Here is a 25,195-nt window from a genome sequence, read left to right as displayed (position 1 = left end):
AAAGGACAACCAGCTAAGTTTCGCGACAACGGCCATTGTCGCAGTGGTTCACGAGCAAAGATATGTCGGTTCCTGAACATCTCCAGGAACATTTAAGATCATTAGGAACATGTAACAGCGAGGCGTCATGCAATGAGCTACGTTAATACAGCAGTGTGGACATTTTAAATGGAAAACTCTTTGCGCTGTGTTAGAGGTGAGGATGCCAGACGATGCCAACCAGGACCGAGCGCACCGATTGCTGCTCCAAGGCCACAGACAGTGTCTTTGGCGCCGGATATTTTTGGAAAATACAAACGCCTTAAACAACTTTAATATTTATAAGAGAAAACGAATTAAACGCAGGGGTGATGTTAGAAACTTTATTTACAATTTAATAAAATTTGATACAAAAATATACCGCTGGCGATGTGAGATTTTAAATGAAGGGACAGAGATATGAGTCTTTTTATACAACACAGCGGCTGAATAAGCAGGCCAGCGCGTTCCTTAACATGTTTAACACTAGTGGACGCTCCGCGAGTCGTCTCCGCTATCATTCTCATCGTTAGCAAGTTTCAATATTGACAAGTACATCTCCCGCTCCCTGCGCGCGGATCAGTTCCCGAGGCTCGCCAGGTGTTCCTTGTACTTCTTCTCCTGGAGCTGCTGCAACTTCTGCAGCTTCTTGATGAGACCCTTGCTCAGCTCCTTGCCCTCGTGGTCGTGCGTGGGCAGGCCCTGCGGATTCGTGAGATCGTGCTTATTTATAATTCTCCGTGGTGTTTGAAGTTAGGAGATAATAAGCGCGAGAGCACCTTACGGACTGACATTTATTGTTAGAGCTCGAGACCTGTCTCTTAAGTATGTTTTTATTTCTGTAATGTATTAGTTTGTGTAATATCCGTACAACACACGAGGAGCCCGAGGCCCCGGCGGGTGACCGACCTGTTCGTCAAACTGCGAGTACTTCCCCGCTTCTCTGCGGAACATCTCCTCGGGCGGTATCTTCTTCTGCTCGTCCCTGGCCCTCTGGGCGTCCGCCAGCTCCCTCTTCTTCCTCTGCCTCTCTTCCTCCTGCCTCTTCTTCTCCTCTCTCTCCCGGATCAGCTCGTCCTTGTTGACCAGCTTCACGACCGTCCTATCTGTAACGGCGGACTCGTCCCGTGACCTCTCCCCTCACTACAAGCGTCGCTCGTCACACCCAGTACGGATCGTTTCCAGGTACTCGTCCACGTCGCCAGTGCCACGAGCAAGATTTAAGAATGCAAATATACAAATTCTCCGAGCTCAGTGTGACGACGCTGGCTGGTAGTGAGCTGGTAGAGAGAGGACAGTACAAGTAATATATATTGTAGAGAGTGTGGGAGCGACCTCTGAGTTCACGCTATTAATACTATACATTAAAGGTTGGTGAGGCTGTTCGGACGTTTGACTCGATTTTGGTGAAAATTTGCAAGAACGGAGCTACACGTGCAGGACGTGCTCGCGGACACCTCACCACACCTGTTCATTGTGTGAAGCAACATCACACACGGCGGAAGTCGCTGGCGGTTCTTGGACAAAACTATTATTCATTAGTCATCGTGTTCTAAAACCGGTGATGGGACTGTCTGACGGACCGGGCTTGTCCTCGAGCCGCACGCCCAGCTCGGGCAGCAGCTCGTCTCGCAGGCGGTCACACAGAGTCAGCACCTCCCCCGCCCCCGCCCGCCGCGCCGCCCCCCGCACGTCCGCCCGGAACGAACCCAGCACCTCCAGGTACGGCAGCACGGCCTCCTCCAGCTGGAAGAAGACGACGTGACATTCATCTCGTGCCTCTACAGAGACGGCCACGATATACGAGTAAGGGATGAGAGGTGCTACGAGGCTGTGTCCAGGGTGTGGACGTTGAATTTCATTGAAATAAATACAGCAGATTTTGAGGGACAGACTTACACACGAACTTGCGTACGCACAATACTACAAGTTGAGAAAAGAAGTACAATGTATGTGGAACCCGGGGACGTGGGATGCACGATCTGAGGGAAGTGTTCCGATGTGAGGGAAGGAGATCCAGAGAGATCTGGGGAGACCTTTCGTGAGGACACTTCACTTTATCCTAGATGAGCCGAACGAGCCGATGAGGGTTTATTTATTATTTTGAAGCGCGAGAACAAACAGGAGATCCACCTGACGGAGGAGCGAGGGCTGGGTTCAGGAGCACTAGAGATCATAGGAACCTAGGACGGGGAAGATCTTTAGTAAAAGTCACCGGTGTCCTCTCATCACACAAAACCCATAGAGATTGTACTCTGACGATCTGCCAGGAGATGTAGTCACACACATTTCAGCTCGTGGAGCTGAGACGTCTGGTTGTCCGGGCTCACTACATACAGCCCGGCGCTATACGCTACATACAAAAATCATATATTATGACACACGTTGACATGGATTCGTCTCTACTCACAGCCACTTCTCCGGCCCCGGCCGCCGGGAACCCTATGAGCCCTCGGGGGCCCTCGATGACTCCAAACACGTGGAGTATATCGGTGACGTAGAGGGCGGAGGCTCGAAGTAGCGGGGCGCTCCGGGGAACCTCGGCAACTCCGCCCAGGTACACGTGGCAAGCGCTCACCAGCTCACGGAGCGCGTCCAGCGCTGAACGAGTGTCCACATTATCTGGAAAATGTTTAGAATAGAAAGAACTGTTTTTACCTCACCGAGGAGACGAAGAAGACTTTTGCCAGCCGGCCGACTCATTCGTCCCAGTAATATTAATGTTGAACCTGAGAGAGTCCTTAAGAATTCCTGAAATCATCCTCCGGCATATTCTAGGAGTTCCACGAGTTTTGTCATTCTACTGTCTAATAAGTTTCTCCAGACTGTTCCATCGCTTGTATATAATCGTCCTCACCGCATAGCGCCTGGTGCACGTGCTCCCTGGCCGCGGTGAGCGCCCCGGCCAGGCGCCGCTCGGGCTCGCTCCACGGCCCCTCGCACTCCGGGAGACTGCGGAGGGCATCCTTCACCGTCAGGAAGAACTCCTGACAGACGTCGATAACAAACAATACATTATAGTTTTATTTCGGTGCTGGGGTTAGTTTTTGGTACTAAACCGGGGTAATACTGAACCGCGGACATTGTCATACACCGGTTGATGAAAATAGCTCTGGTTCTCGAAAACTATCTTTCAATCTGAACGAAGTGGTGGTAGCAGTAAGATGAGGTTACATTGAACAGCTTCTCAGCCTGGAGCGCCATGTCCATGGTGTTGTGCGAGTAGTCCAGGGTGTCCCTCCAGCCGTGCATCAGGAAGGCCAGCCGCAGCTGCCGCGCCGAGTGCTGCTCCAGGGCCTGCTTTATGGTGATGAAGTTCTTCAAGGACTTGGACATCTTACAGCCGGCTATCGTGAGATGGCCCGTGTGGAGGAAGTAGTTCACCCAGCCCGGCTTGTCGAAGTGAGCCTGAAAGTTGATAAAATGGTATAGAGTAATGGAGTCCGGTGAGTCTGTGTGACGGACACAGGTGACGTGAAACATATTTATGTTTTCAAAATTGACATCTGCTGACGACCGCTCACATGCGAGTGGTTCTAAATACATCAGAAACATTCGAGATCGAAACATGCGACGGATACCTCGCTCTGAGCCAGCTCGTTGTCGTGATGGGGGAACTTCAGGTCCACTCCGCCGGTGTGGATGTCGAGGTTGTCTCCGAACACGTCCGAGGCCATGGCGGAGCACTCTATGTGCCAGCCGGGTCGGCCGCGACCCCACGGGGACTCCCACGACGGCTCGCCGGTCTTGCTCTGCTTCCAGAGAGCGAAATCATTGAGTGAGCGCTTCTCGGCTGTGCTATCGGTTAGGTCACCTGGATATGTAAAGAAATACTTCTATAAGTCACCAGGAGGTACTTAGCGATGTAGTACTTTGAATTTTTGCTTTGAGATTGACTCGCCTTCCCCTTCTTGCAAAGATTTGTTGTCCCCGTAGGCCTCGGGGACCAGTCTGGCGTAGTAATGCTTATCTTTGCCATCAAACTCGCTCACATTGAAATACACAGAACCGTTGGACTCGTAAGCCAGGCCGTTGTCAATGATCCTTTGGATGAAGGTTATTATCTGTGGAATGTACTCACTGACTCTGGTCAACACATCGGGGGGCAGGACCTGGGCATGGAATGAGAGTAGAACAAATCATTGGGTTTATTTATTTTAATATGTGACAATTATTAATACAAAAATATATCCTAAAAAGCTCATTACTCAATGGAGCGAACTTTAACAACAGTGCGACCTTACATTGAGAGCTTTCATGTCTTTGTGGAACTCATTTTCCCAATATCGGGGCAGTGTTTGAAATATCCCATTATCCGTGACGGTCACACCGTACTTTTCATCCAACCAGACTGATATGGGATCTTTAGCTGATTTTAAGAGATCACTTTTTGCTTCTTCGATTTTATCAGATTTATTTTCTTGAAGTGCTGATTTTAAAGTTTTTACGGCTGAAGCAACACTGAAATTGTTAAACTTTTGAAACTGAATAAAAGATTATTTAAGCATTCAGTAAATTATAAATATATACCGACCTGTCCAGCATCTTCTGCAAGGTGTTCTTCTTATCGGGATCATTGGCGTCTCTGACGATACCTTCATAGAAGTCTATTACTGCGGTTGCATCGTCCACGATCTGGTCCAATGTTTTCGTGTCTTTCACATAATTCTCATACAGGTAGTTCTGTCTCGCTCTCTTTATAATCTTATCATCAATGTCGGTTATATTCATTGCATACAACACATCATACCCAAAGTAATTGGTCAAAACTCGCCTCAGAATATCAAATGATATATATGACCTGGAATTAGCGATGAAGGAAAGCCTCTATATAATGTGATGCAGTCATGGCATACACATGCTTTAATAAGCATGACAGTCAATATTGGTCATGCTTTTATCGGGAGTTATGTGTTAGTACTCTTTGAATTAACAATCATATTATACTTAGTGAGTAATGTTGTTATATATTTAGTACTTGGGTGAGTTACCTCGCGTGTCCCATGTGCGAGGCGTCGTACACAGTTGGTCCGCAGCTATACCAGTTCACTCGATTGCCATGACCACAAACAAATTCCTCTTTCTGTCGGGTCAGACTATTATAAAGATTTAAAACTGGTCTTTTTTCTTCACCGGAAGGCAAAGACCAAGGTGGTTGTGTTCTTTTAGCCATTGTAAAGTTTTTTACAACAACTTTATCCTGTATGAAACACGAATTGATTTATTACTGATTAATGAACTCAAATTAACACTTCACATACACAATAAACTCATTCAATACTGCCACGTACCGCTAAAATTATAAAATGCTCGTACACATCAAAAATTTCAATTCCAACCTACGCTAGCTAAAAGTGACAACTGACAACTGCAATTTGCAGCCTGCAGGTGACACCTATGTATGTATCACTTGTCAATAGACACCTGATTATGACATTGACAGTTACTATCTATAATAGTACAAGACGGAAATATCGGCTATCGATAAACAGATAATCCTCAAAAGGCTGTAAAACTTAATTCATATGAAATCTCTTTTGGAGAAAAAATATTGTTATTAAAACCACGTTTAGTAATTTTCATGCAAGTGTGTGTCACAAATAAATAGTCATATTTTAAGTAAATTCGACGGTGAAGTGGCAGGCGCTGTGATAATTTTTATTCTAGATTTCTAATCTGTGCATATCTTTTGCTTTAAATATTTTGCTTACTGTGGTTGTTGTTTAATAATCGTAACCAGTTTTATATCTCTTTCTACTAACAGTAAAGATTGTAATCTCAGAGAGGGAAAGAAAATGATTCGTACAATATTCGAAATGTTGAAGATTTTGGTGTATTGATACTCGAATTTATAGCTTATATTTTAACTAATTACGTTCATATTTGAAACGATGCTTTAAAATACCCAAATCCTTGCCGAACCCGAGTGTATGTCGTATGACAATAAATAGGTACTATATATATATGTACGAAAATATATCATAAATAACAAACGCGTTATCCAATGAACTACTTTGTACGAGTGTACTACGTTCTTGTATATTTTAATATTCTTTTTAAAACTTCTTTTATATTCTATACTTAAAATGGCTCTCTTTGTCTGTAAATGTTTAAATGTATCGTTGGAAAGTGATAAATTAGAAGATATTCTCGACATCGGGAAACTGGAGTTATCTTTAGCGGAACAAAGAGATATTTTTTTCAGTGAGGTACGATCGGTAAACATTATTTAACCTTGACTTCATGGGCTTTTGCTGTATTTTAATTGATAATTTAAGTTTTAATTCATAGAATAACCTACTTATTAACAGATTTTGTTTCTAAGTCACAAAGCATACTATAAATATTTACAGAATTCGAAAACAAAATGTCATTTTGGTAACTTGTTTACTTTGTTTCTATTTTTAAAATTAAGTACATAAATTATGTAACAGGTGTCTAGGGAAGTTTATAAAATACGGTTTTTAGAATAAATATAAGTGATATGTTTATTATCGTATGTACAAAAAATTAAACACCAATACAGTAAAAAAAAAACATTTAATTTGTTATAAAAATAATAAAACCGAAGTTATTTTTTAGAAACTATTAGCATGTCCAGCCAACTCATTAAAGACTCATGTGGTTCAACCTGCATTAATTGGCCACCGCATAGTTGGTCGCTTCAGCCTGGAGACCTGCCTAGCCTGCAGACAGACAACTCGTGCTCTTCTGCAGGAAAGGAACTTGGTTTTATTGGCCAAGCCCCTTCAAGTGAGTTAACCCTTCAATCATTAAATAAAGTTGACATGACTTGAATAAAAACTATTGGGAATATATTAAAATTAAGCTTTCACTTGAGTAATATTCATTACAGGATAACAATTGAATCATCATATTCTTATAATTTTTCAGACGACACAAGAACATATAAATAATCTGAAGAAGAGTGAAAACTTCTCACCTGTATTTCATTTACTGGTGCCAGAAGTGACGAATGAGGTGGAAATGAAAGAAAATATAGACACAAATAACCAATATTATAGTGAGAGGAACGGGTGCTCTCCATCGTTACAAGTCATCGGAGCATTGAAGAAGCAGCTGAATCAGACGTTAGAGTCTCAGCTTGAAGCCATCGAGGAAACCGTGAGGCAGTTCAAAGACCAGAAATATGCAGAGTATGAAGAGTACAGAGTCAGGGCGCAAAGGGATCACAAAATATTATCTAGGTAGGTTTATAAGTGAAGATGGAGGCTTAAACTAATTCAAGAACAGAACATTAATTGATTATTAATTGTCAATTATGTTTACAGTATTATAAACAAGACGAGAACTAACTTTGACAATGACGGTTGGAACAACTCCTTAGACAAGCTGCCCTCGCCCACATTACAAAGACGGAGGCTCTCCTCCATCAAAGATGCCAAAAAATTCACTAAATATGTTAAGGTAACATTATTATATTAAAATGGAAATGTTTGCTCTCCTGAGGAGTGTGGTCGAAGACGGAGCTGAAGAGGATGTGTTCTCTGACAGACACTGAGACAGCTCCTCACAGAACTACCATCTGGTCGTACATTGGACATGGTTTACTTGTTCAAAAATGTCGACCAATTATAAGAATATATTTATAGGAAGCATTTCTGGAAGACGGGAGAGTTGTGAATCTCACTGACGTTATACAGACACATCACCAGCATCTCCTAGCTTGGATTGTAACATCAGCAGATACAAGGAATTAATATCAATGTATTTAATGTTGTCACAAGTCATCACAATCGCCGCTGACCGCTGTCCAACTATTCTGTTCCATAATTCATTGTCAATAACTTCAAACTATTTCTCGTTGCAGTCAAACGCTCAAATCCCTCACGAAGAAGATTCTTTAGATGCTGAAGATATTTTTGATTTAGAAGGAATGGACTCCTGCAACTACATGGCCTCCGACAATGAGGATTATGATTCAGATCGTAAGTCTTGTGACGCTGACTCTGTGTCTGTCCATGATGATTGCTAGTAATACATACATACATACACATATATATATATCATTAGTGTGTAACAGTGGTTCAGTATAATCATACATTTCAGAGCTCAGTAACGATGAGTCCATGGCTCCTCGAGCTCGTCCCGGGGCTGCGGCCGCGTCCCTGGCCCGCTCGCTGCCGGTCAGGGTCCCCGTGGTGATGAGCAGACGAGAGGATATCACCCACGAGGAGGATTATGTGAGGACATACAAATATTATGTAGGAAATTAATGAGAGCCAGGGTAGGGTCAGGCTCCGGCCACCCGCGGTCAAAGAGAAGCGCACTAGAAAGGCTATACTAGTGTTATCTCACGATTCGTCTGATAGAGACATTATGAGGTCTGTATGTGACCGAGTTCAGTAGGAAATATATTACTATACTTATATTCGTGAGGAACTACTTCAGCTATCCGCTATGAAGAAATGACCTCCGCCGCCCTAACTATACTTAATGTGTGTGTGGTTGTGTGTCAGGAGGAGACTCAGGACATCGCTGCCTCCATCAAGGCGCTGGCTCGCTCGGTGCACGGCGACGTGTTCGAGCTGCCTCGCCCGCGCTTCTCCACGCAGATCTAGCGACCCTCGACCCCCGGCCCTCGCCCCCGGCCTCGGCCCCCGCCCAGGCCGGACGGGCGGTCCGCCGGAATCTTAGTTATATTTGTTCGCGTAATTGACTCCCGGGAGTCGTTTTAGGATTTAAGTGAGTCCCCTCCACGGACCGGGAGGGGAGAGCTCGTGAATGAGGAACTGATGAAAACATATACAATAAGAAGATATTATACCGGAGGAGCAGCCCCGGCCGGCCACCCGGGCGCGCCGCGAGAGGTCGGCCGCGGCTGGCTCCGGCCGGAGTGTAGTGTTCAGTGGCCGTCTAAGTCATCTCTGTTAGACATTGAGTGTTGTATTGAGTTTACGAGGTGTTATCTTACTGCTAAGGACCGATGTACAAACGACAGACATACACTTGCATTTGGAACTAGTCCCCCGGCGTCCCGGCGGCGGCGCCCGTCGCTCGCCCGAGACGCTACTTAAAATGACATTGTAATATTTATTTTTGTATTGAATATTTTGAATGGTTCCCGCGCGGACGGAAGGGATCGAGTCTTCCGAGAGAGCTGCAGACGTGAGGAGCGTCCGCTTGGGACGACAGTCGAGATGGTTTCAGATTGTATGGGACGGTAGCGTACGATTAATAAAACATTTACAAAAATACACGTTCGTCTTATTCACGACAGTCCGCATGTTGCCTGCTAACAACCACATCCAAAGGAATAGCCGACAATACTCCGGCCCGGGAAGTATTGTTTTATCCCAGTGACTTTAACACTCAAGCCGTCCGAGCCAAGGTCAAGTCGGTTGTAATAGTTTATTGCATGTTATTATCTGGACATTTCTCAATTGTTGAACTTAATGAAAAAAGCATTCTCCTCCTAGAATCGTTACAATGTGTTTTCTGAACAGCTTTGTCAAAAATAATGCCAGCAAACATCCGCGAGGATTACTACAAAAACTATTCCGATCCGGTCCCAATGTGTCGGCGATATTAAAAAAACATTTCTGTCAAAGACCATTATGTTCTTTTAGCAATACACTCACGATTTAGTTACGAGCTCTCATTTAAAGACTATTCGTAATATTGAGGTTATAATAAAAAATAGCGTCTCAAAAAATATACGAAGAAAAATTCTTTAAAGTATGAGAGTTTTGGTAAATGTTTTTCTAACTTAGTCAGCTGATTCAATATGATTAGAGTATATCCGAGCACTGCGAGGCGTGGCGGCGACCTCGCCTTAAATTATAATAATAATAATGAATGCACTTGATTTGTGAACCGCCGCTGCGCCTCGATGTCGTCACCATGGCGACAGCATCACAACACGCGCGCCATTCCGCGTTCAATGTCGAAACGCTAAATATTAAATAAAATCTGTATTTATTATTACACTAAAACGATGTTGGGGTCGAGACACGGCGTGTCCCGGCAGGGAGGTTTCAAGCCGCCCAGGACTGCCGTGGTTATCGACGATGAAGACGAATTATATAAAGGATTCAACGAGGTGTCCCCGGCTCTGGACACCAAGACCCTCCGAGAGGATCAGGTGTTCCAGCAGACCATGCGAACGGCCAACGTAGGAAGGCAGGCCGCGAGCAGGATGGGCACTGGCGTTAGTTCTGTTCATACCTCTCTCTTTCATAACGTGAACTATAGCAATGACCTGATTGATACGCGTATAACTGTTTGTTCTCCTGTAAATTGGCATTTCTGTTCTCAGTGTCTGTATTTGTTGTTTTCGTGAATTTTGTAAATAGTATGTGCTAATGTCAGATGTTCCGCGTGGGGACGGTGAGTGTGCGCGGCGCCCGGACGGGTTCAGCTCGACCCGTGACGGCGCTGCGGGCCGCAGGGTACTCCTCGGGCAAGGACGCGCCCAGAGACGAGCGGAAGGAGGACACGTTAGGATATGATACAGATTATAAACATCCAATTGAAACTCAAATACAAAATATGCATCGACACCAGCAGGCGTCTCCTATCCTGTTACAGCTGGAATATCGCGTTTCCGTCACTATTCCGATTGTTGCAGGTGTTAGTATTAGTGGTGCTACCGTCGGCGAGTTCATGGCACATTTGTATTTGAATTTCAATTCAGTATTCACTGAACGTTATTTTAGTATTAAAAACATATTATTTTATATTAATGAGAAAGTTTGATACCTGCGATTACTTAGTTGAATTCAAGAGAGAGAGAGAGAATATTAAATAATACTCAAGGTTTTCTAGACATAGCATTTTTTATTTCTTGAGGAGTTCTCATAAATAGTGTCCAATCGTAAAATGTAAGGAACATTAAATACTGTTACCAACTTAAAGAAATATTTCTCGTTTCAGGATTGAAGACAAAGTAAAGCAAATGGAAGCGAAGATCATGATCCTGGTCGAGGAATCGTGCGTGCTGGTCGCCAGGAGAGACACGGACGACGAGAACGACAGCACGAGAGAACAAAATTTAAGTCAGGTCTGTAATTGTGTTGTGCCACACTATCTTACACTGTCTCAGAGGACACCGAAGTCATTTTCATAACCATATTTGTGTATTGCTACTAAAGTACCTTATTCTAATCCCTTAAGGCGTTAGCGAAAGCACAAGAAGCATCAACCCTGGAGAGACAGTTGATTAGAATGCAGGAGCAAGCCAATTTGGGCGACACGCATAATTTGGATTTGACGTTTGCCGTAAGTGTTTTATATTCCGATGTGACCTTGCATCATCATTGTGGTCGGTGATCACGTCTGAAGCCTCGCTCCGCAGGTACTTTGTAATCTGGCCGACCAGTACGCCCTCAATGAAATGTACACTGAGGCCCTTAACACTTACCAACTTCTCACCAGGAACAAACTCTTTCCTCACGCAAATAGACTTAAGGTGAGGGTTTTCGTTGTTGTTATTTTTGAATAGAGAAAAAATAATAAAAAAAAAACCGTTGTTGAACAGGTCAACATGGGAAATATACATTTCAAGATGGGCGAACATCCGAAAGCATTGAAACTTTATCGAATGGCTCTGGACCAAACTCCTACAGCGGAGAAAGATCTGAGGTTAGCGAAATGACTCAAAACCTGCAATTTAAATATCAACCTTTGAATTGACCTTGAAACGTCTTTTTTAGAATGAAAGTGATGCATAATATTGGTCTCCTGCTCGTGCGGATGGGCAAGTTTCGTGATGCTGTCACTAATTTCCAGCACATCATGCAAGAGCAGGGCGACTTTCAGACGGGTAACCAAATTATAGTTCGGGACGCGGGAGTTGTATCCTGCTGTGTATCAGTCTTATAATTGTCCTCATCAGGTCTTCACTTGGTGCTGTGCTCGGTCGCTCTGGACGATGCCGAGGGTGGGAAGGCAGCTTTCCACGCCATGTTGGACGTGGAGCCTCCGACGTATCATCACGACATTGCTATAGATGATGTTCGTACCTTTCGTCCTTGTGGCCGAACACGTATATTCCTTAAGCTACAAATATAATATCTCCCGTGACTCCCGCGCTTTTAACCTTAATGTCGTGGTGTGTTCAGGAGAACGATCCTTACGAGTGTGTGGTCCGGGACGTGGTGCGAGGTGATCGTCTGTCGAGATGGTCCCGCGCAGCCTCCGCCCTCGCCGAGCGCTGTCTGGCGCTGGCCGCCGCCGCCCTCGCACGGGACGAAGACGCTGGGTATGTAGCCAGTTATGTCAGAGATCATAGCATACATCGAGTACTAATGGGAAACATTTTAAAATCACCGTCGACTGACATGACCGAAGCTGTGAGCTCGAAATGTCCCGTTCCATTCCAGTTAATTATATAAGAGATATTGTCAGGGGCACGTCATGGTGTGTAGAAGCACTTCGAGGCTATTCTGGCGGCAGTGCGGGCGCGCGGCTGGAGTTAGGCAGCGCCCTGGCTGCGCTGCGCAGCGCCGCCGGGACCGCTAGCACCGGGGCCGGCTCCGGGTCCACGGGCGCCATGGCCGCTGGAACCAGAGCGCTACAGCGGCTGAAGGCGGTGGCAAGAGCGCATCCCAACGATCGTGTGTTGCGAGCCGAAGCGAACGCCGATGCTGCCTTCGTAGCATACGCGGTATGTTGGAGAGCCTCAAGACCCTTCAACGAGCAGACACATACTCATTGGAACGTACGAATCAGACGCTCAGCTCCTGAGATATGTGGTGATGAGACGGGGAGATAAACACACGCCACACTGACTGTGTCCTACCGACGACCGACGGGAACCGTCAGCAGCGAGCTGGGCTCTGTTTGAGTTTTCGTACTGACGTCTACTATCAGTGTGTCCGTCTTCTTGAAATCTTCTTTTGATGTTTGTGGACAGTCTCTGTTTATAGTATGTAAATAGTCTATGTTTCCTTCCACTTATAATTAGCGTGTCGTCAAAGCGAGAGAGGAATGTGAATAAGCCATTACTAGGCCAATGGGCTCATCACCTCCAGCCGCAACTCTTCTATTGGGTAGGATGGAAGTCGAGCGCTATCCAGTGACATTAGAAACCATACTAAGACAATCGAGTATGTAGAGCGCTAAGACTCCGTGACCTTTAAATGACCTCTAACCCAATTAAACTTTAGCAAACAACATTTTCGTGTTTTTAACATTAGTGGAAGATTTAAATTCTCTTTTGGTTGTGATGCTTACAATCATTTTCAGCTGTATGTTATGTACGTGTGTTCAGTTGGGCAAGTATTCTGAGGCGAGAACTCTGAGCGAGGCGGCATCCCGGGATGATCCGTATGGTTGCGCCGCTCGGGTAACTCACGCTCTGTCCGCGATGGCGCCTGCCAGCCCGGCTCCGGGCGGCGTCCGACCTCCCTCCACGGCCTCTGACCCTGTGGTGCTGGCGGAGGCCACTGCGAGCCTCTCAGCCGCTACACATCTCGATCCTACCGATCTCATTGCTCTGCATGACTCAGGTTCCGTGATGATTTTAAATGTTTATTCATCTCATTTTTTTGCGCGACTTCAAAATATTTCTGCATTTGACTGAAATCTTCGAACCATCCGTCGATTTTAAATAAATATTCTGTAGCACTAGCTTTGGAAATGGCGGGAGAAGAGAAGAGCGCTGAGGCTCGCTGGCAGCGTATCCGCAGCGCGGCGACGGCGGGCGGCACGCTGAGGGGACTCGCCGCGGCCGGACTGGCGCGACTGGCGAGGAACAGGGGTGACGCCTCGGCCGCAGAGCATTGGTACGGCCGAGTGAGGCTCACCGAGAGGAGGCGCGCCTCCAAGATCGACGAACACTTATAAGTCTCATTTTCAGGTACGGCGTGATAGGCAGTTGGGACGCCAGCGTCACTCTCGCGCTGGCGGAGCTGCACGCGGAGGCGGGAGATCCGCAGACCGCCCAGCATCATTACCAGCATGTAAGATCATACAGTTGCAGCAACGAAACCGTTCTGATGTAATAATTACATGTGGTTTTCGCCGCCTGCAGGTGGAGGCGGCGTGGCCGGGGGAGGAGGCGGCGCTCCGCTGGCTGGCCCGCGGACCTCCCTCCTCGTCTCTTCCGTACTTGAGACGCGCCGCGCGGCTCCAGCCCGGACACGTGAGCGAAGGACTTTGTGTACCGCCGTACATTCAATAACATTTATGACTGAAAATTGTTTTCCTATGACAGCCCGAGTGGGGTCTTCTGATGGGCGAGTGCCTCCGCGCCAATGGACAGTACCAGGAGGCGCTCACTGTTTATAAAAAGCTCAACGCCAGATTCCCTGATAACGTCGAATGTGAGTTTAGATACTCGGATCAGGAATCGAAAACGCCTCGGGTGCTTTAGAAGTGAAAGTGTTCCAGGTCTAAAGCTGCTAGTGAAGCTGTGCGGTGCGCAAGGCCTGGAGGAGGCGGCCGTGTGGCGGAGACAGCTGCGAGGGGTTCTGGCGCGGGCTCAGGGAGAAACGAGGGGTGAGGGCTGTCGTTTGACGAAAACGGTTTTTAAACAAAATAAAAGCGACGGCATGAAACGGCGACCCGTGTCGTGAGCGCTGTGGCCCGCGCGTCGGTGTGCGTCGGTTGCCAGGTCGTTATCGGGGCGGCTCGCTCGCGCCCAACTTGTCGATGTTTTTCGTTAAACTGAGCAACCGAGCGCCGCCGACTTTGAGCCTCGATACGATTGTTTACGTTCTGATGACGTCAATATTAAATGTTCTTAAAAGTGTGTTTTCGTCGAACCGGCCGGGCGAGGGCGCGCGCACGGCTCAGATCAAAATATACGTAGTGACGCAATTATCATTAATGTTGGAAGTGAAGTTGAATGTTTGTCTGTACGTTGAATGTTTCCAGGCTTGTCGGCGGCGAGCGCGTCTTCGGCCGAGGACCGCGGCAGAGCAGCCACCGGTAAACCATTGAATGTTATAAATGAAATAAGTTACAAAACCCCTCCGATACTATTCCCGTAGCTTAGTCTGTCGCGGAACTGAGATGTCAGTAACACATATTATGTAACCGGAGAATGACCGGACGGATAAAAAAAGGGGTTCTTTTAGACGATGTAGTTCCGAGCTGACGGCGATGGAATTTTTGTCAATGTCCGCCGAGCGCCCTAGACCCCAACAACATAGATATTAAATAAGGACTTACGACGGTACCAACGAAGACGAGTGAACGGGAAAAAATATATGAAACTTAGCGACAAACGGAGAAAATTCAGAGCTTCTCTTTATTGCGGTGACCACAAGAGAAGCCGGCGTAGGTACAGGCATCGAAGATGTAGCGTCACACAGCTTCATATACACATATCATAATTATACAAGAGTCAGTGACGGCCGTGATCTCTACCAGTTAGAGCTGCGAGTAAACACGGATGATGAAATAACTGATGCGTCACAGTCATCCCGGCATAGAGACCGCGGTCGCCGGACACGTCATGCGCCAATATCTAGCGATGTTTTGCAAGTTCTGACTAGAAACAAAAGGTGGCATGGGATAGATACCGATAAGTGAACCGGCTGCGGCCGGCCACGAGTCCCGCGGCTGGACCTTCGCCAGTAACAGCTCGGGTCGACCCGACAGCGGCTTGATGTCTGATGAACTCCAATCATATGAAATAGCGCGTTATTATTGCTTCTAAATATAAACGGTCGTTTCATTGTGGCGCCCGGCTTCTGGATATAACAACTAGCCAATATCCGACGATCTTCGTCTGATGCTTCTGTTTTACAACAGTCAGACGTCCGCTTGTCGGCAACGAGACGATAACCGAACCCGTTGTAACCAGTTCCATGATGAATGCCCTCCTTGTGTCGCTCGTGTCGCGGCGGCGAGAGGTCGATTTTTACATTAATAATAATTCGAGATAACGCTGGATGCTTACAAGTTCGCTGCGGAATTCATGCGCTTAAAGGAAATGTATTGTGCTGTTGATTCTAGTTATATAGCATCTCAGTTCCGGTCGCTGGCTAGCCTCGGTAATGACAGAAGACGACGAGCAAGTTATAAATAATGCCTCGTCGATAGTCTCGTTTAAATCCTATATCCTAACCCCGGAGGCGCCTCAGTAGTCATATGATTTGTTTCCGGTTTACTTTCAGCCGACTCATGCGATGATGTTTTGTTTCCTAGATGCCGTCGGTGACGCCGGCTCCGAGACTCGCGGGTAAATATTATTTTTTGAATAACCGTGGACGGGACCCACATTCACGTATATTTTTGCCAAATAAATTCTTAAACAGACGTTTGACGTCTAAGTCGCAGCCCTCTCGGCGATAATGCCTCGCCTTATCGTATATTTTTTCCCATTATTTTGTTTACTGGACAGCCGAGCAATTCTCAAACATTTTAATCAGCCAGTGACGTCACTGTCGGTTTCTCGCCACTCAACCGAGGTTGCCCGGGTCCGCGTCGGTCCCGCCGGCCCGCGCGGGTCAGCTTCATCAATATTCATACACATTTCTTTGACATGTCCATTCCGATTCATGAATTTGTAATAATCTGTGGCTGACATAAATTAAGCGTCGCAGCGGCGAGCGGCGCTCGGGCTCCTTAGATATATAACGAACACGAGATGTCATGTCTGGACCCGCAGCGGCCGGGCCTCGGCGGAGCGGGCCCCGGGCCGGGCCGGCGGCGCGGGGAGGAGGACGGAGGAGGAGGAGCTGCCGCTGCCACCGGAGTGACCGGCAATGATAACCACCAGCGACGGTTTTTATTGACTTTATTTAGTTTCGATATTTCTATATTATATACAAGGTGTTGGAGAGAGTACAAACGCGTCTGCACACCGGCGACACGGAGCGCGGTGCGGATCGGAATAAATAAACTTAACGACGACCATATTTATTTATTTATTTATTTATTTATTTACATCATAAATTCGTATAGAAGGTTCGCATCACACGAGAAGAGACTCGCTCACAATATATTACAACATTATAACTAAAACTCGACATATCTTACAACAATCTTACACTAACGGCTGGAGCGACGCGACGCGCGCGCGCACACACGCGCACACACACACACGTGCACACACACAACGCGTACACACACACACACACCACACACGGAATGTTCGACAGTCACTGACACGCTCCGTACTGAGGACATAGTGGAGTGGTGGGAGGGGAGGGGGAGGGGAGGGGTGGTGCTACGCGATGACCTTGGCGTAGGGGTGGTCGACGTGGCCGTACTGGATGGCGAGCAGCGTGTCCCTGAGGCGGCGGTACACGGGCCGCGGCTGGCTGGTGGTGGGCACGCGGATGTTGCGGTGCAGGTAGCCCACGTTGGCGATGGGCGTCACCACCACGGCCGTGCCCGCGCCGAACAGCTCCAGCAGGCGGCCGCGATCGTTGAGGTCCTCGAGGCGATCCATGGTGATGACCTCCTCCTTGACCACCAGGTCCTCCCACTGCGACGCCAGCTCCAGGATGGAGCGGCGCGTCACTCCCGGCAGGATGAGGCCGTTGAGGGGTGGCGTGCTCAGCTGTCTCTCTGTAATGCGACGGGTCTGTAGAGAAGACGTCCGCGGTCGGAGCTCGCCCGATCTCTAAGCCGAATTGTATACGAACCTCCCTGGTCGTTGATGTACACCATGAAGATGTTCATGGCGCCGACCTCGGTCAGCTCTCTGTCGGGGCCGAACAGCCACAGCACCTGCTGGTGGCCCAGCTTGGCGGCGCGCGCGGTCGCCTCTGGAAGAGAAACGGCGATAAGACGGCGGGCGGCGGGGGGCGGGCGGCAGATGACATCACCTTACTCACCGATCGTGGGTCCGTAGTTGGAGCCGACCTTCCGGTTGCCGACTCCGCCGGGGAAGGCGCGCACCACGGCGGGGTCTGCGAAGATGGACACGGCGCCGTCCCCGCGGGTCTGATAGTAGGCGGACACGGGACTCAAGATCACGAACAGCAGCGCGCTCTCCGGCTCCATGATGCCGAACGTGGGCTGCACACAGGCGGGAGTCAGACACGAGGTTTGGCAAAGCAGAGGCAAAATATCACATCGCAAGAGGAGGAGAGAGAGACCAGGGACCCAGAGCGGCCTGGTCCCTTGTAACTATTACAACGATCAATGAAGTTTGACTGAAGTCAACACTCCGCACTGTACTAGAAGCGTCACGGACATCATGACATACGAGCGATTCGATTTACGGACGAAATGATGCCACAGAGAGTTAATAAATACGCAATGAAATTATGTAATGTGGGCGGCGTCGCTGACGAGGAACAAACAGAGGACTTACGAGGGTGATAAACTTGTCACAACAGTATGAAGGTCGCGCGAAGAATGTTAATCTCTGGGTTGATAGCCGAAGACGAAAACACTCGCCTCGGCAAACAAACAGTGAAAAGTAAATATCATAAGGAGGCGCGAGCTGAGATAACACACGACAAACAAGTAGGGCCTGACACGTCCCGCGGGGAGAGGTGCCGTCCGCCACGAGCTGTGATGTTCTACTGGGTACTGCGTCTAGGTTTGCGTAACACTAGGGGCCCTACCTCCGTGCCTATGAGCGTGGGGCGGACGTACAGCGTGGAGGTCTCCGAGTGAGGGACCCACTCCTGGTCTATCTGTATGAGCCTCGTGATGCAGCGGATCAGTTCCTGGCCGTCGAACATGGGCAAGCCGGACCTCTGAGCCGCCAGGTTCATCCTCTCCATGTTGAGTTCCGGTCGAAACAATCGTATCTTGTCGTCGACGCCCCTGTACGCCTTCATACCTTCGAATAACTGAAAAATTACATTTGAATATTAAATCACCAAACGAGACTGACTCAGGGCTGATCTCCAGGAACAAAACGCAAATTTGATAGATTTCAATAGACCGTGTCCAGTTTCAATAGGCGCGGTAGTCGACGTACTTGTATAGCGTAATGTAGAGCCTTGGCGGCGGGGTGGAGGCTGAGGTTCTCGAAGGGCGTGATCTCCGGCTTCTGCCAGCCTCCGAGGTGCTTGCTGTAGTGGATCTTGAGCATGTGATCCGTGAAGTACTTCCCGAAGCCTAACTCGACCGCCTCCGGCTTCGTCTGCAACTGGTACGGCGCCGCGAGCCTCACTTGAAGATCGTCGTGCTGGTTGAAGAGATACGTTCATCAGGACTGACATATTCGGAGCATAAATGTTCCTCTTCTTCTATTGACTATGTTGTAAGTGAATTACCTTGAAGGATATTTCTGGCGTGATCTCCGGACGGGTCTTGGGTCCGCTGACGTCATGTTCGGAGGCGGCGCTGTCCTCCATCTCCTTGTAGCGAGCCAACGAGCTGCAGCGGCGGACGGACTGCATCTTGTGCTGGTTCTCGAAGATCCATTTCACTAGACCCTTTCAAAGAATGAACAACAAACGATGGGTTACTATTCTAACCCAAGGTATAACACCGCCTCGCCCTCACCGGTTATTTCATTTAAATGTTAACATGTAACTCACTTTCAAACTTTACACTAGTGATTGTATATATTATAAACGGTATATTAATTGACAGGTTATTATACAAACATTTATTTTTAGCTACTTGCGATTAATTCAAAAAGTTGTTAACGCGACTTGATCCCATTTTATTCTTTACTTGAATTAAAATAAAGTGCTGTTCCAAGGTTTTAGGGGAGATAAATATTTATCGGTTATTTGATTATTTGTTTTTATAAAACAAAGCCTAAGCTTCTATATGAAGATGTAAGTTTGTAAACGGTTCGATGTATACCAGTGTTGGGTTAATATGAATAAGGGGAATTTAGTCTTCGACATCATTTACACTTTCGTACAGGCTATGTGAGATAGATCTGATGCCCCAAAAAGGTTTCATTGCATCCACAGCTTCCCCTATAAGTCGCTCGTATACATGCTTAAGAACCTGCAGTGATGAGAGTAGTATCATGAACGAAGAAATGGATTAATCACCAGCAACAGTTTATAAATGTCCCTAATCCGGCGACGAGAAACAATACGAGACCTCATGCGACTCGAAGCAATGTAAAGATAGGCTCTGAAAACGCGACTCGCTTGTGATTAGATTTAAAAAGAGGAAGAAAATAACCAAAAGTAGGATCTAGCGTCCAGTGTTGTCAAGTGTACATATATGGAGTTTTTTCCAGTCCCCAGAAAGTTGCTAACAGTTAAATGAGTATCAAACCGCTTTGTATTATTATATATGTAAATATAACGATTACTAAATATATATTGTGTTTGAATAAACTGAATAAAAGAAATATTCAAAGTATGTCTGTTTCCGAAAAATTGGTGGCGAGTGAGCAGAAGCGTATTCGTGGAAGGTGGAAAGCCAAAACTCGGTGGTCACTGATGTCGGAAGTAACCGGGGGATTGGTGACCTTCGAGAGGGAAAACTGTATTTTCTTATTACCAAGTCTATCCTCCTGAGATACTGCGGCCATCACATCGCTTCATAACATATCAGTACATTGATGGAAGGTTGTTGCAGATATTAAACGATTCCACAAAAAATCTGGAGTAGGTGTAGTGGAGAGTGGAGGCGTGGAAAATATGTACTCAAAGCTTTTTAATAATCAGGACATGTTACAGCTTCATATGTGTTTTCGCAAGTTCATCATTCATCTACGTAAGAACAAATCGACATATTGATTTGACAGTATTTATTGAGTTTTGCAAAGAAATAAAGGATTTAAAAAAAAGCGACGCAAATACGACGTCGCGACACACAGCGTCACTCAATAACTCTATTGTATTTGATAATAAAATTACATAATAAAATAAATTGCTTACAAATTAACTTTCAGCAACATATTAGTCTTCGAATATGCGATTTAAAATTCAACGAGTTCACAGCGGCGTGACGTCGTCTTTGGTGACTTAATTCGGCCACTTGATTATATTTAATATTGAAACTAAAATTACTTTGCCGAGGACACGTAAACTACGCGTTAGTACACTGAGTGTACAAGTCGGGTTTAAACATTATCAAATTCACAATGGCATGAACTAGCCGGATCTCTTGTGTGGCCAACAGACGGAGTTAATTACATTTCTAGAACTTTCTAACCTAATCTTAAATTTTGTAAAATTGTTCCTTCAACGATCAAGCCGACGCTATGTGACGATGTTTTAACTATAATTATCTGTTACAATATTTATAACTCCGTGTTCGATTTGACAAGTCATTGGAGAGAAATAGTTACGCTCGAAGATAACCAAGTATCAATATTTTTCGTTTAAAAACAGCTGATAATGGTATTGGGTAATACGAGGTCACTGTCAAAGTGTCTCATCATGTTATATAATGAAAAGTAACATCAACGACAGACCTGACGACTGACGACTAATATCGAGTTTTAACTTACATGCCCGTCAGTTGGCTGTCACCAACACATTTTAACTGTAGCTCCAGATGACATTACTTCATTCTGTTTAACTTTTAGTCTACCTTCCTTAAATTAGAAACTTTTGCCTCGAATATTTTTTTAACTACCCTCATTGGGGAGGAACTCATTACCCGATCCTTCGAGACCACATTAAAATATTTATTAATTATATTTATATATATATATATATGTATATATTAAATTTAATTATTTTATAAATCTTTAAATGACAAAATTTCTCTCACAATACAACATGTCGTTTGATGTCCATAGATTATTTAAATGATAAGTAATAAGTATAAACAGCAGTTTATTTCATCGCTTCCTCATTTAGCGTGTCGATAATCCAAATAATGATGCCTAAGCATGTTTATAGTGGTGCCTCGTGTGTAGTGTTCCTACTCCGGGTTCGTCAGACGACTGTTTGCCTCCCAGTATTATTGCAAGGTGCATCGCGAGCTCTCCCCGACCTGTCTCCAATAATTTAACTAAATATTCGAAACAAAACTTCTGTGTGACGACAGTTTATTGTTTATGCATTGGCTTCGAGCGGTTATCGTCTTGTTTCCATTAGAGTTCAGTCGGGACTCGAGAGTAAACAATGTTATGGATGGTCCGATGTTCGTGTCACAGTTCATATTATCAAAAATGAAAAGAAAAATAACTTTATTATTAGTTTCCTGTTACCAGTCGAGATATAAAATGTCTTATTGTAAGACCAGTATAGAGGGATAAGGTCTCCTTTATATTTAGTCCACGAAGGTTTTGTAGAGAACCGACTATTTATGGGAATGTTCCTCACATATTTATTTTTTCAATATATTTGTTTGTAATTTAACAATTGCGATTAGGTTTTCTGGATGATTCTTGATACACCGAGGTTATTAACGCAATGTTAAATATAAGTTTTTAATAAAGTTTTTGTCCGTAACATGTTATCTATCAGTCATATAAAAACTCTTTTGTATCTAATATTTGTAGTTCTAAGTATTCGCCAAACACTATTTTATAATCTATGTTATCTTACAATTAAAGAGATTTAACATTATTTTTTAAAAGTAGAGTAAATGAGAGATTTGTATAAAAAAATAATATTGTAGCAGAACGTACGGGTTGATAGTATGTGGTAGAAAATAAATTATTGTAATTTTAAAAGCTATTCAATAAAGAAAAGTTCATTAAACCTTATAATAATAATAATATATCTACAGCTCATTTGTTTGCACCAACTAACTCACAGACCCCTACTTTCTAACTAATCGACTTGTCAGATTACTTTAGCATCAAGACGCGACCCCCGATATTATTCAATATATAATGTATAAGTTTCTTTAAACAATTCAACATACCACGCAACGTCCAACAAGACGAGATAAAAAAAAATAAACGAACTGGATTTTTATATACCTATCAATTATACATACAGACTCATATTCCTCGATTGAAAAATGACAAAATTATTACATATTGAATATTTTAATCGTTTTTATATTATATTTAATGAGTAGGGCTGTCGGAACTCTGTAGTGAGCTGTAACTATTAAAATTTATTTCTGCCGATGTGCTGCACATTAAACATATCAATATAGACCACGATCCTGTCTGAACTTCTTCTATCTGATATCAAGCAAGAGCCGAGAGTGCCAACCCTGAGCCCGTTTTTTTTTTGTAACTTGTACAATAGTAGGTTTCTATTCAGACAACCTATTTGTACATATTTATGCAAAACAGTCCCATGAAATGTCATTTTATCATTCCACTTTGTATTTCATTTAATATTATCCTCGATGCATAATGACAGAATGTACAATCGATGAAATGAAAAACTAATTAGCTGACGGCCCATTGTTGTCATGGAACATGTGGCTTTATGAGAACCCTAACTGCGATTCACGTTTTACAATAAATACGCGTTTAGTAATTGCGTATTTAATTTTGTATTACAATACATCATTGCTTGATGTAAATGAACAGGAAATGCTCGCATATATAAAAAAGTGATTTTTATAATTGAAACTTCTAATACCACTTCCAACAAGGTTGCGTTGAACGCTCAACGTTCCTGGGTGTAGAGAGACGGGAGCGAGAGTTAATGGGGGGGGTCCATTGTGAATTGTAAGCCATGTTTATAAAGTTTGTCTTAAAGAAACTGAAAAGATACGATTTCGCTAAAAATTGATTTCTATTTCTTCTGATTTTCATTAGCACATCACGAATTTTACTTCTTCCGCGCGGAGGGGCACCACGCACTATTTTATTTTTTTAAGGATGTCATCGAACTGAAAATGGGGAGGGTTAAATTTGAAATTCTGTTAGTCTAGTAATGTGACTGCTTCAAATTATACTAGGAAATTCCGTAGGAGTCCTCCCGAGAGCCAGACCTCAAAGGCGAAAGCGTTTCTGACAGTGAAACAAATCAGTAGAACGTTTGTCGTTCGTTCTCACTCATTATTTGTAAGTGTTTGACAAACCGAGATAACGCTGATGAAATAAATCTCAGAATCGCAACTTCACAAAAAAAATAAAGATATATATTTTTTTATATCAAAGGTGGCAAACGAGCAGACGGCCTCCTGATGGGAGGTAGTCACCGTCACCCATGGACATCTGCAATATAAGGGATGTTGCGGATGCGTTGCCGACCTTGATGTTGCCAACTACACATCTGCAACGTATCAGCTTCTTTCATTCCCGGACTATGATGAAATTTTGTGATCCAATTGGCACGCTAGTCGCTACTATTCATAAATACTCTCTTTCTTATATTTTCAATATCGCTAAAACATATTACTTATATCCAAAAATCTTTTCGTTTAAATTATTTCCTACGTTTTATACAATATACTTTAAATAAATTTACATTCGATATTTTAAAACAATTGACATTTTATTTTATATGAAAATAATCTCCAAACTGCAGCCCGACTGTGCATTTGTTAAGGAATAAAAAAAAAATACTTTTATCAAAAATATTTTGTATTAATTTGGATAGTAGCATAAAAACTGCAAGACGTTATTTAAAGCTTCCAGTTATTAAAGGCAATAGATACGTTCGTAGTCCACCTAAAAAAATACAAAATATAACCCCAAGAAAGCCAATCGTAGAATAAACACCTTAATGTGTGTACAGTTCAACGGATTTATTGAAATAGGTCGCTGTGATAAATATTGTTTTTCACAAGGGTTCATAAATACAGATCACTTAAACAGTATTCAATAGTTATTTATATTTATTGCATATTCTATATAGACCTACCTTGCTTCGACGAAAAGGCATTTTTTTATAGCACAGATTTAAATATTCCACTAAATAATCACCACTTATAATTCGACACCAATTAAACCGTTATATTTAGATGCGTTCAAAGAAACCGAATAAAATTCAAATGACTGTACTGATTGGTAGCTCTCGTTAAACTGACTTCACTCGATCCGAGACATTAATATTTAAATAGCAAAAGATAAGATTGTGGCTTGACCTTTGACGTAGTCATTCACAATCAGCACAAACTATAAGACATCACACGATAACGCAGGAAAACTCATCAAAATAAAGATTACGGTTATTTGTGAAATTAAATAATGCGCACTAATTTGGCGAAATGCGCGACTTCGACTACGCATGTCCCGATTCCCGCGTCAGGAGCTGTCAAGTGTCATGGCGGCTCGGGCGGCGCGAACGACGCGGGCGACGGACTAGGGTCACTGTCCACACTCCGCACTCCACACTCCACACGCGAAACAATCACAATGGAATAGGTTAATTTACAACGACATTAACGATACAGTCTTGACTTTCAAATATATTATGAGAGGCCAAGTTTTTGGAAACCACAGTTATAGCTCAAT

At 44.7% G+C, this 25,195-nt stretch overlaps 4 protein-coding genes across 6 annotated transcripts; 2 read left to right on the top strand and 2 right to left on the bottom strand.

The window, feature by feature from the left end:
• Window positions 1–348: 348 nt before the first annotated feature.
• LOC116766263 (cysteine--tRNA ligase, cytoplasmic) lies at window positions 349–5,428 on the bottom strand. Its single transcript, XM_032656066.2, has 12 exons — window positions 5,310–5,428; window positions 5,010–5,218; window positions 4,553–4,819; window positions 4,263–4,479; window positions 3,920–4,130; window positions 3,600–3,832; window positions 3,193–3,426; window positions 2,876–3,005; window positions 2,429–2,640; window positions 1,602–1,764; window positions 928–1,124; window positions 349–720 (listed from the first exon to the last, which is right to left on the bottom strand). Exons 2-12 carry the CDS (start codon window positions 5,189–5,191, stop codon window positions 598–600), a joined length of 2,169 nt encoding a protein of 722 aa, XP_032511957.2. The 5' UTR covers window positions 5,192–5,218; window positions 5,310–5,428; the 3' UTR covers window positions 349–597.
• A 153-nt stretch (window positions 5,429–5,581) lies between these two features.
• LOC116766421 (uncharacterized) lies at window positions 5,582–9,236 on the top strand. The gene is made up of 7 exons (XM_032656260.2): window positions 5,582–6,227; window positions 6,601–6,771; window positions 6,913–7,226; window positions 7,311–7,446; window positions 7,850–7,967; window positions 8,089–8,222; window positions 8,499–9,236. Exons 1-7 carry the CDS (start codon window positions 6,105–6,107, stop codon window positions 8,598–8,600), a joined length of 1,098 nt encoding a protein of 365 aa, XP_032512151.2. The 5' UTR covers window positions 5,582–6,104; the 3' UTR covers window positions 8,601–9,236.
• Window positions 9,237–9,874: 638 nt separating this feature from the next.
• On the top strand, window positions 9,875–20,185 carry LOC116766230 (intraflagellar transport protein 88 homolog). Of its 2 annotated transcripts, XM_061522758.1 has the most exons (20): window positions 9,875–10,189; window positions 10,351–10,478; window positions 10,915–11,041; window positions 11,155–11,259; window positions 11,336–11,449; window positions 11,519–11,622; window positions 11,694–11,803; window positions 11,876–11,994; window positions 12,102–12,241; window positions 12,388–12,646; window positions 13,253–13,490; window positions 13,607–13,766; window positions 13,841–13,943; window positions 14,015–14,125; window positions 14,198–14,306; window positions 14,374–14,481; window positions 14,860–14,913; window positions 16,138–16,171; window positions 16,601–16,716; window positions 19,827–20,185. In XM_061522758.1, the coding sequence occupies exons 1-19, from the start codon at window positions 9,977–9,979 to the stop codon at window positions 16,689–16,691; spliced, it is 2,427 nt and encodes an 808-aa protein (XP_061378742.1). In that variant the 5' UTR covers window positions 9,875–9,976; the 3' UTR covers window positions 16,692–16,716; window positions 19,827–20,185. The 2 variants fall into 2 exon arrangements, with proteins under 2 accessions (XP_061378742.1, XP_032511903.2); XM_032656012.2 differs by lacking the exon at window positions 19,827–20,185 and having other exon boundaries at window positions 16,601–17,037.
• On the bottom strand, window positions 16,713–25,154 carry LOC116766231 (branched-chain-amino-acid aminotransferase, cytosolic). Of its 2 annotated transcripts, none has more exons than XM_032656015.2 (7): window positions 24,603–25,154; window positions 19,173–19,334; window positions 18,875–19,084; window positions 18,513–18,743; window positions 17,775–17,958; window positions 17,583–17,705; window positions 16,713–17,505 (listed from the first exon to the last, which is right to left on the bottom strand). In XM_032656015.2, exons 1-7 carry the CDS (start codon window positions 24,621–24,623, stop codon window positions 17,162–17,164), a joined length of 1,275 nt encoding a protein of 424 aa, XP_032511906.2. In that variant the 5' UTR covers window positions 24,624–25,154; the 3' UTR covers window positions 16,713–17,161. The 2 variants fall into 2 exon arrangements, with proteins under 2 accessions (XP_032511906.2, XP_032511907.2); XM_032656016.2 differs by lacking the exon at window positions 24,603–25,154 and adding an exon at window positions 21,326–21,340.
• Window positions 25,155–25,195: the final 41 nt, after the last annotated feature.

This window comes from Danaus plexippus, chromosome 15 (assembly GCF_018135715.1).
Source record: "Danaus plexippus chromosome 15, MEX_DaPlex, whole genome shotgun sequence".
Taxonomy (NCBI): domain Eukaryota; kingdom Metazoa; phylum Arthropoda; class Insecta; order Lepidoptera; family Nymphalidae; genus Danaus; species Danaus plexippus.
The sequence above is the reverse complement of the archived record's forward strand: the minus strand, read 5'-3'. Positions and strand labels throughout refer to the sequence as shown.

What these genes read in the sequence shown, in the direction of transcription:
- LOC116766263 (XM_032656066.2), bottom strand. Translation starts at nt 5,191, where the DNA reads ATGGCTAAAAGAACACAACCACCTTGGTCTTTGCCTTCCGGTGAAGAA. An exon ending in CGTGCACCAGGCGCTATGCG is followed by an intron (nt 2,641 to 2,875) that starts GTGAGGACGATT and finishes AACATTTTCCAG; the next exon opens with ATAATGTGGACACTCGTTCA. An exon ending in GCGGCTCGAGGACAAGCCCG is followed by an intron (nt 1,125 to 1,601) that starts GTCCGTCAGACA and finishes CCGCCGTTACAG; the next exon opens with ATAGGACGGTCGTGAAGCTG.
- LOC116766421 (XM_032656260.2), top strand. Translation starts at nt 6,105, where the DNA reads ATGGCTCTCTTTGTCTGTAAATGTTTAAATGTATCGTTGGAAAGTGAT. An exon ending in GAGATATTTTTTTCAGTGAG is followed by an intron (nt 6,228 to 6,600) that starts GTACGATCGGTA and finishes GTTATTTTTTAG; the next exon opens with AAACTATTAGCATGTCCAGC. An exon ending in TGAGGATTATGATTCAGATC is followed by an intron (nt 7,968 to 8,088) that starts GTAAGTCTTGTG and finishes CATACATTTCAG; the next exon opens with AGCTCAGTAACGATGAGTCC.
- LOC116766230 (XM_061522758.1), top strand. Translation starts at nt 9,977, where the DNA reads ATGTTGGGGTCGAGACACGGCGTGTCCCGGCAGGGAGGTTTCAAGCCG. An exon ending in ACAGCGGAGAAAGATCTGAG is followed by an intron (nt 11,623 to 11,693) that starts GTTAGCGAAATG and finishes CGTCTTTTTTAG; the next exon opens with AATGAAAGTGATGCATAATA. An exon ending in GGCTCAGGGAGAAACGAGGG is followed by an intron (nt 14,482 to 14,859) that starts GTGAGGGCTGTC and finishes GAATGTTTCCAG; the next exon opens with GCTTGTCGGCGGCGAGCGCG.
- LOC116766231 (XM_032656015.2), bottom strand. Translation starts at nt 24,623, where the DNA reads ATGCCTTTTCGTCGAAGCAAG. An exon ending in CAACTACGGACCCACGATCG is followed by an intron (nt 17,706 to 17,774) that starts GTGAGTAAGGTG and finishes TTTCTCTTCCAG; the next exon opens with AGGCGACCGCGCGCGCCGCC. An exon ending in GTACATCAACGACCAGGGAG is followed by an intron (nt 17,506 to 17,582) that starts GTTCGTATACAA and finishes GTCGCATTACAG; the next exon opens with AGAGACAGCTGAGCACGCCA.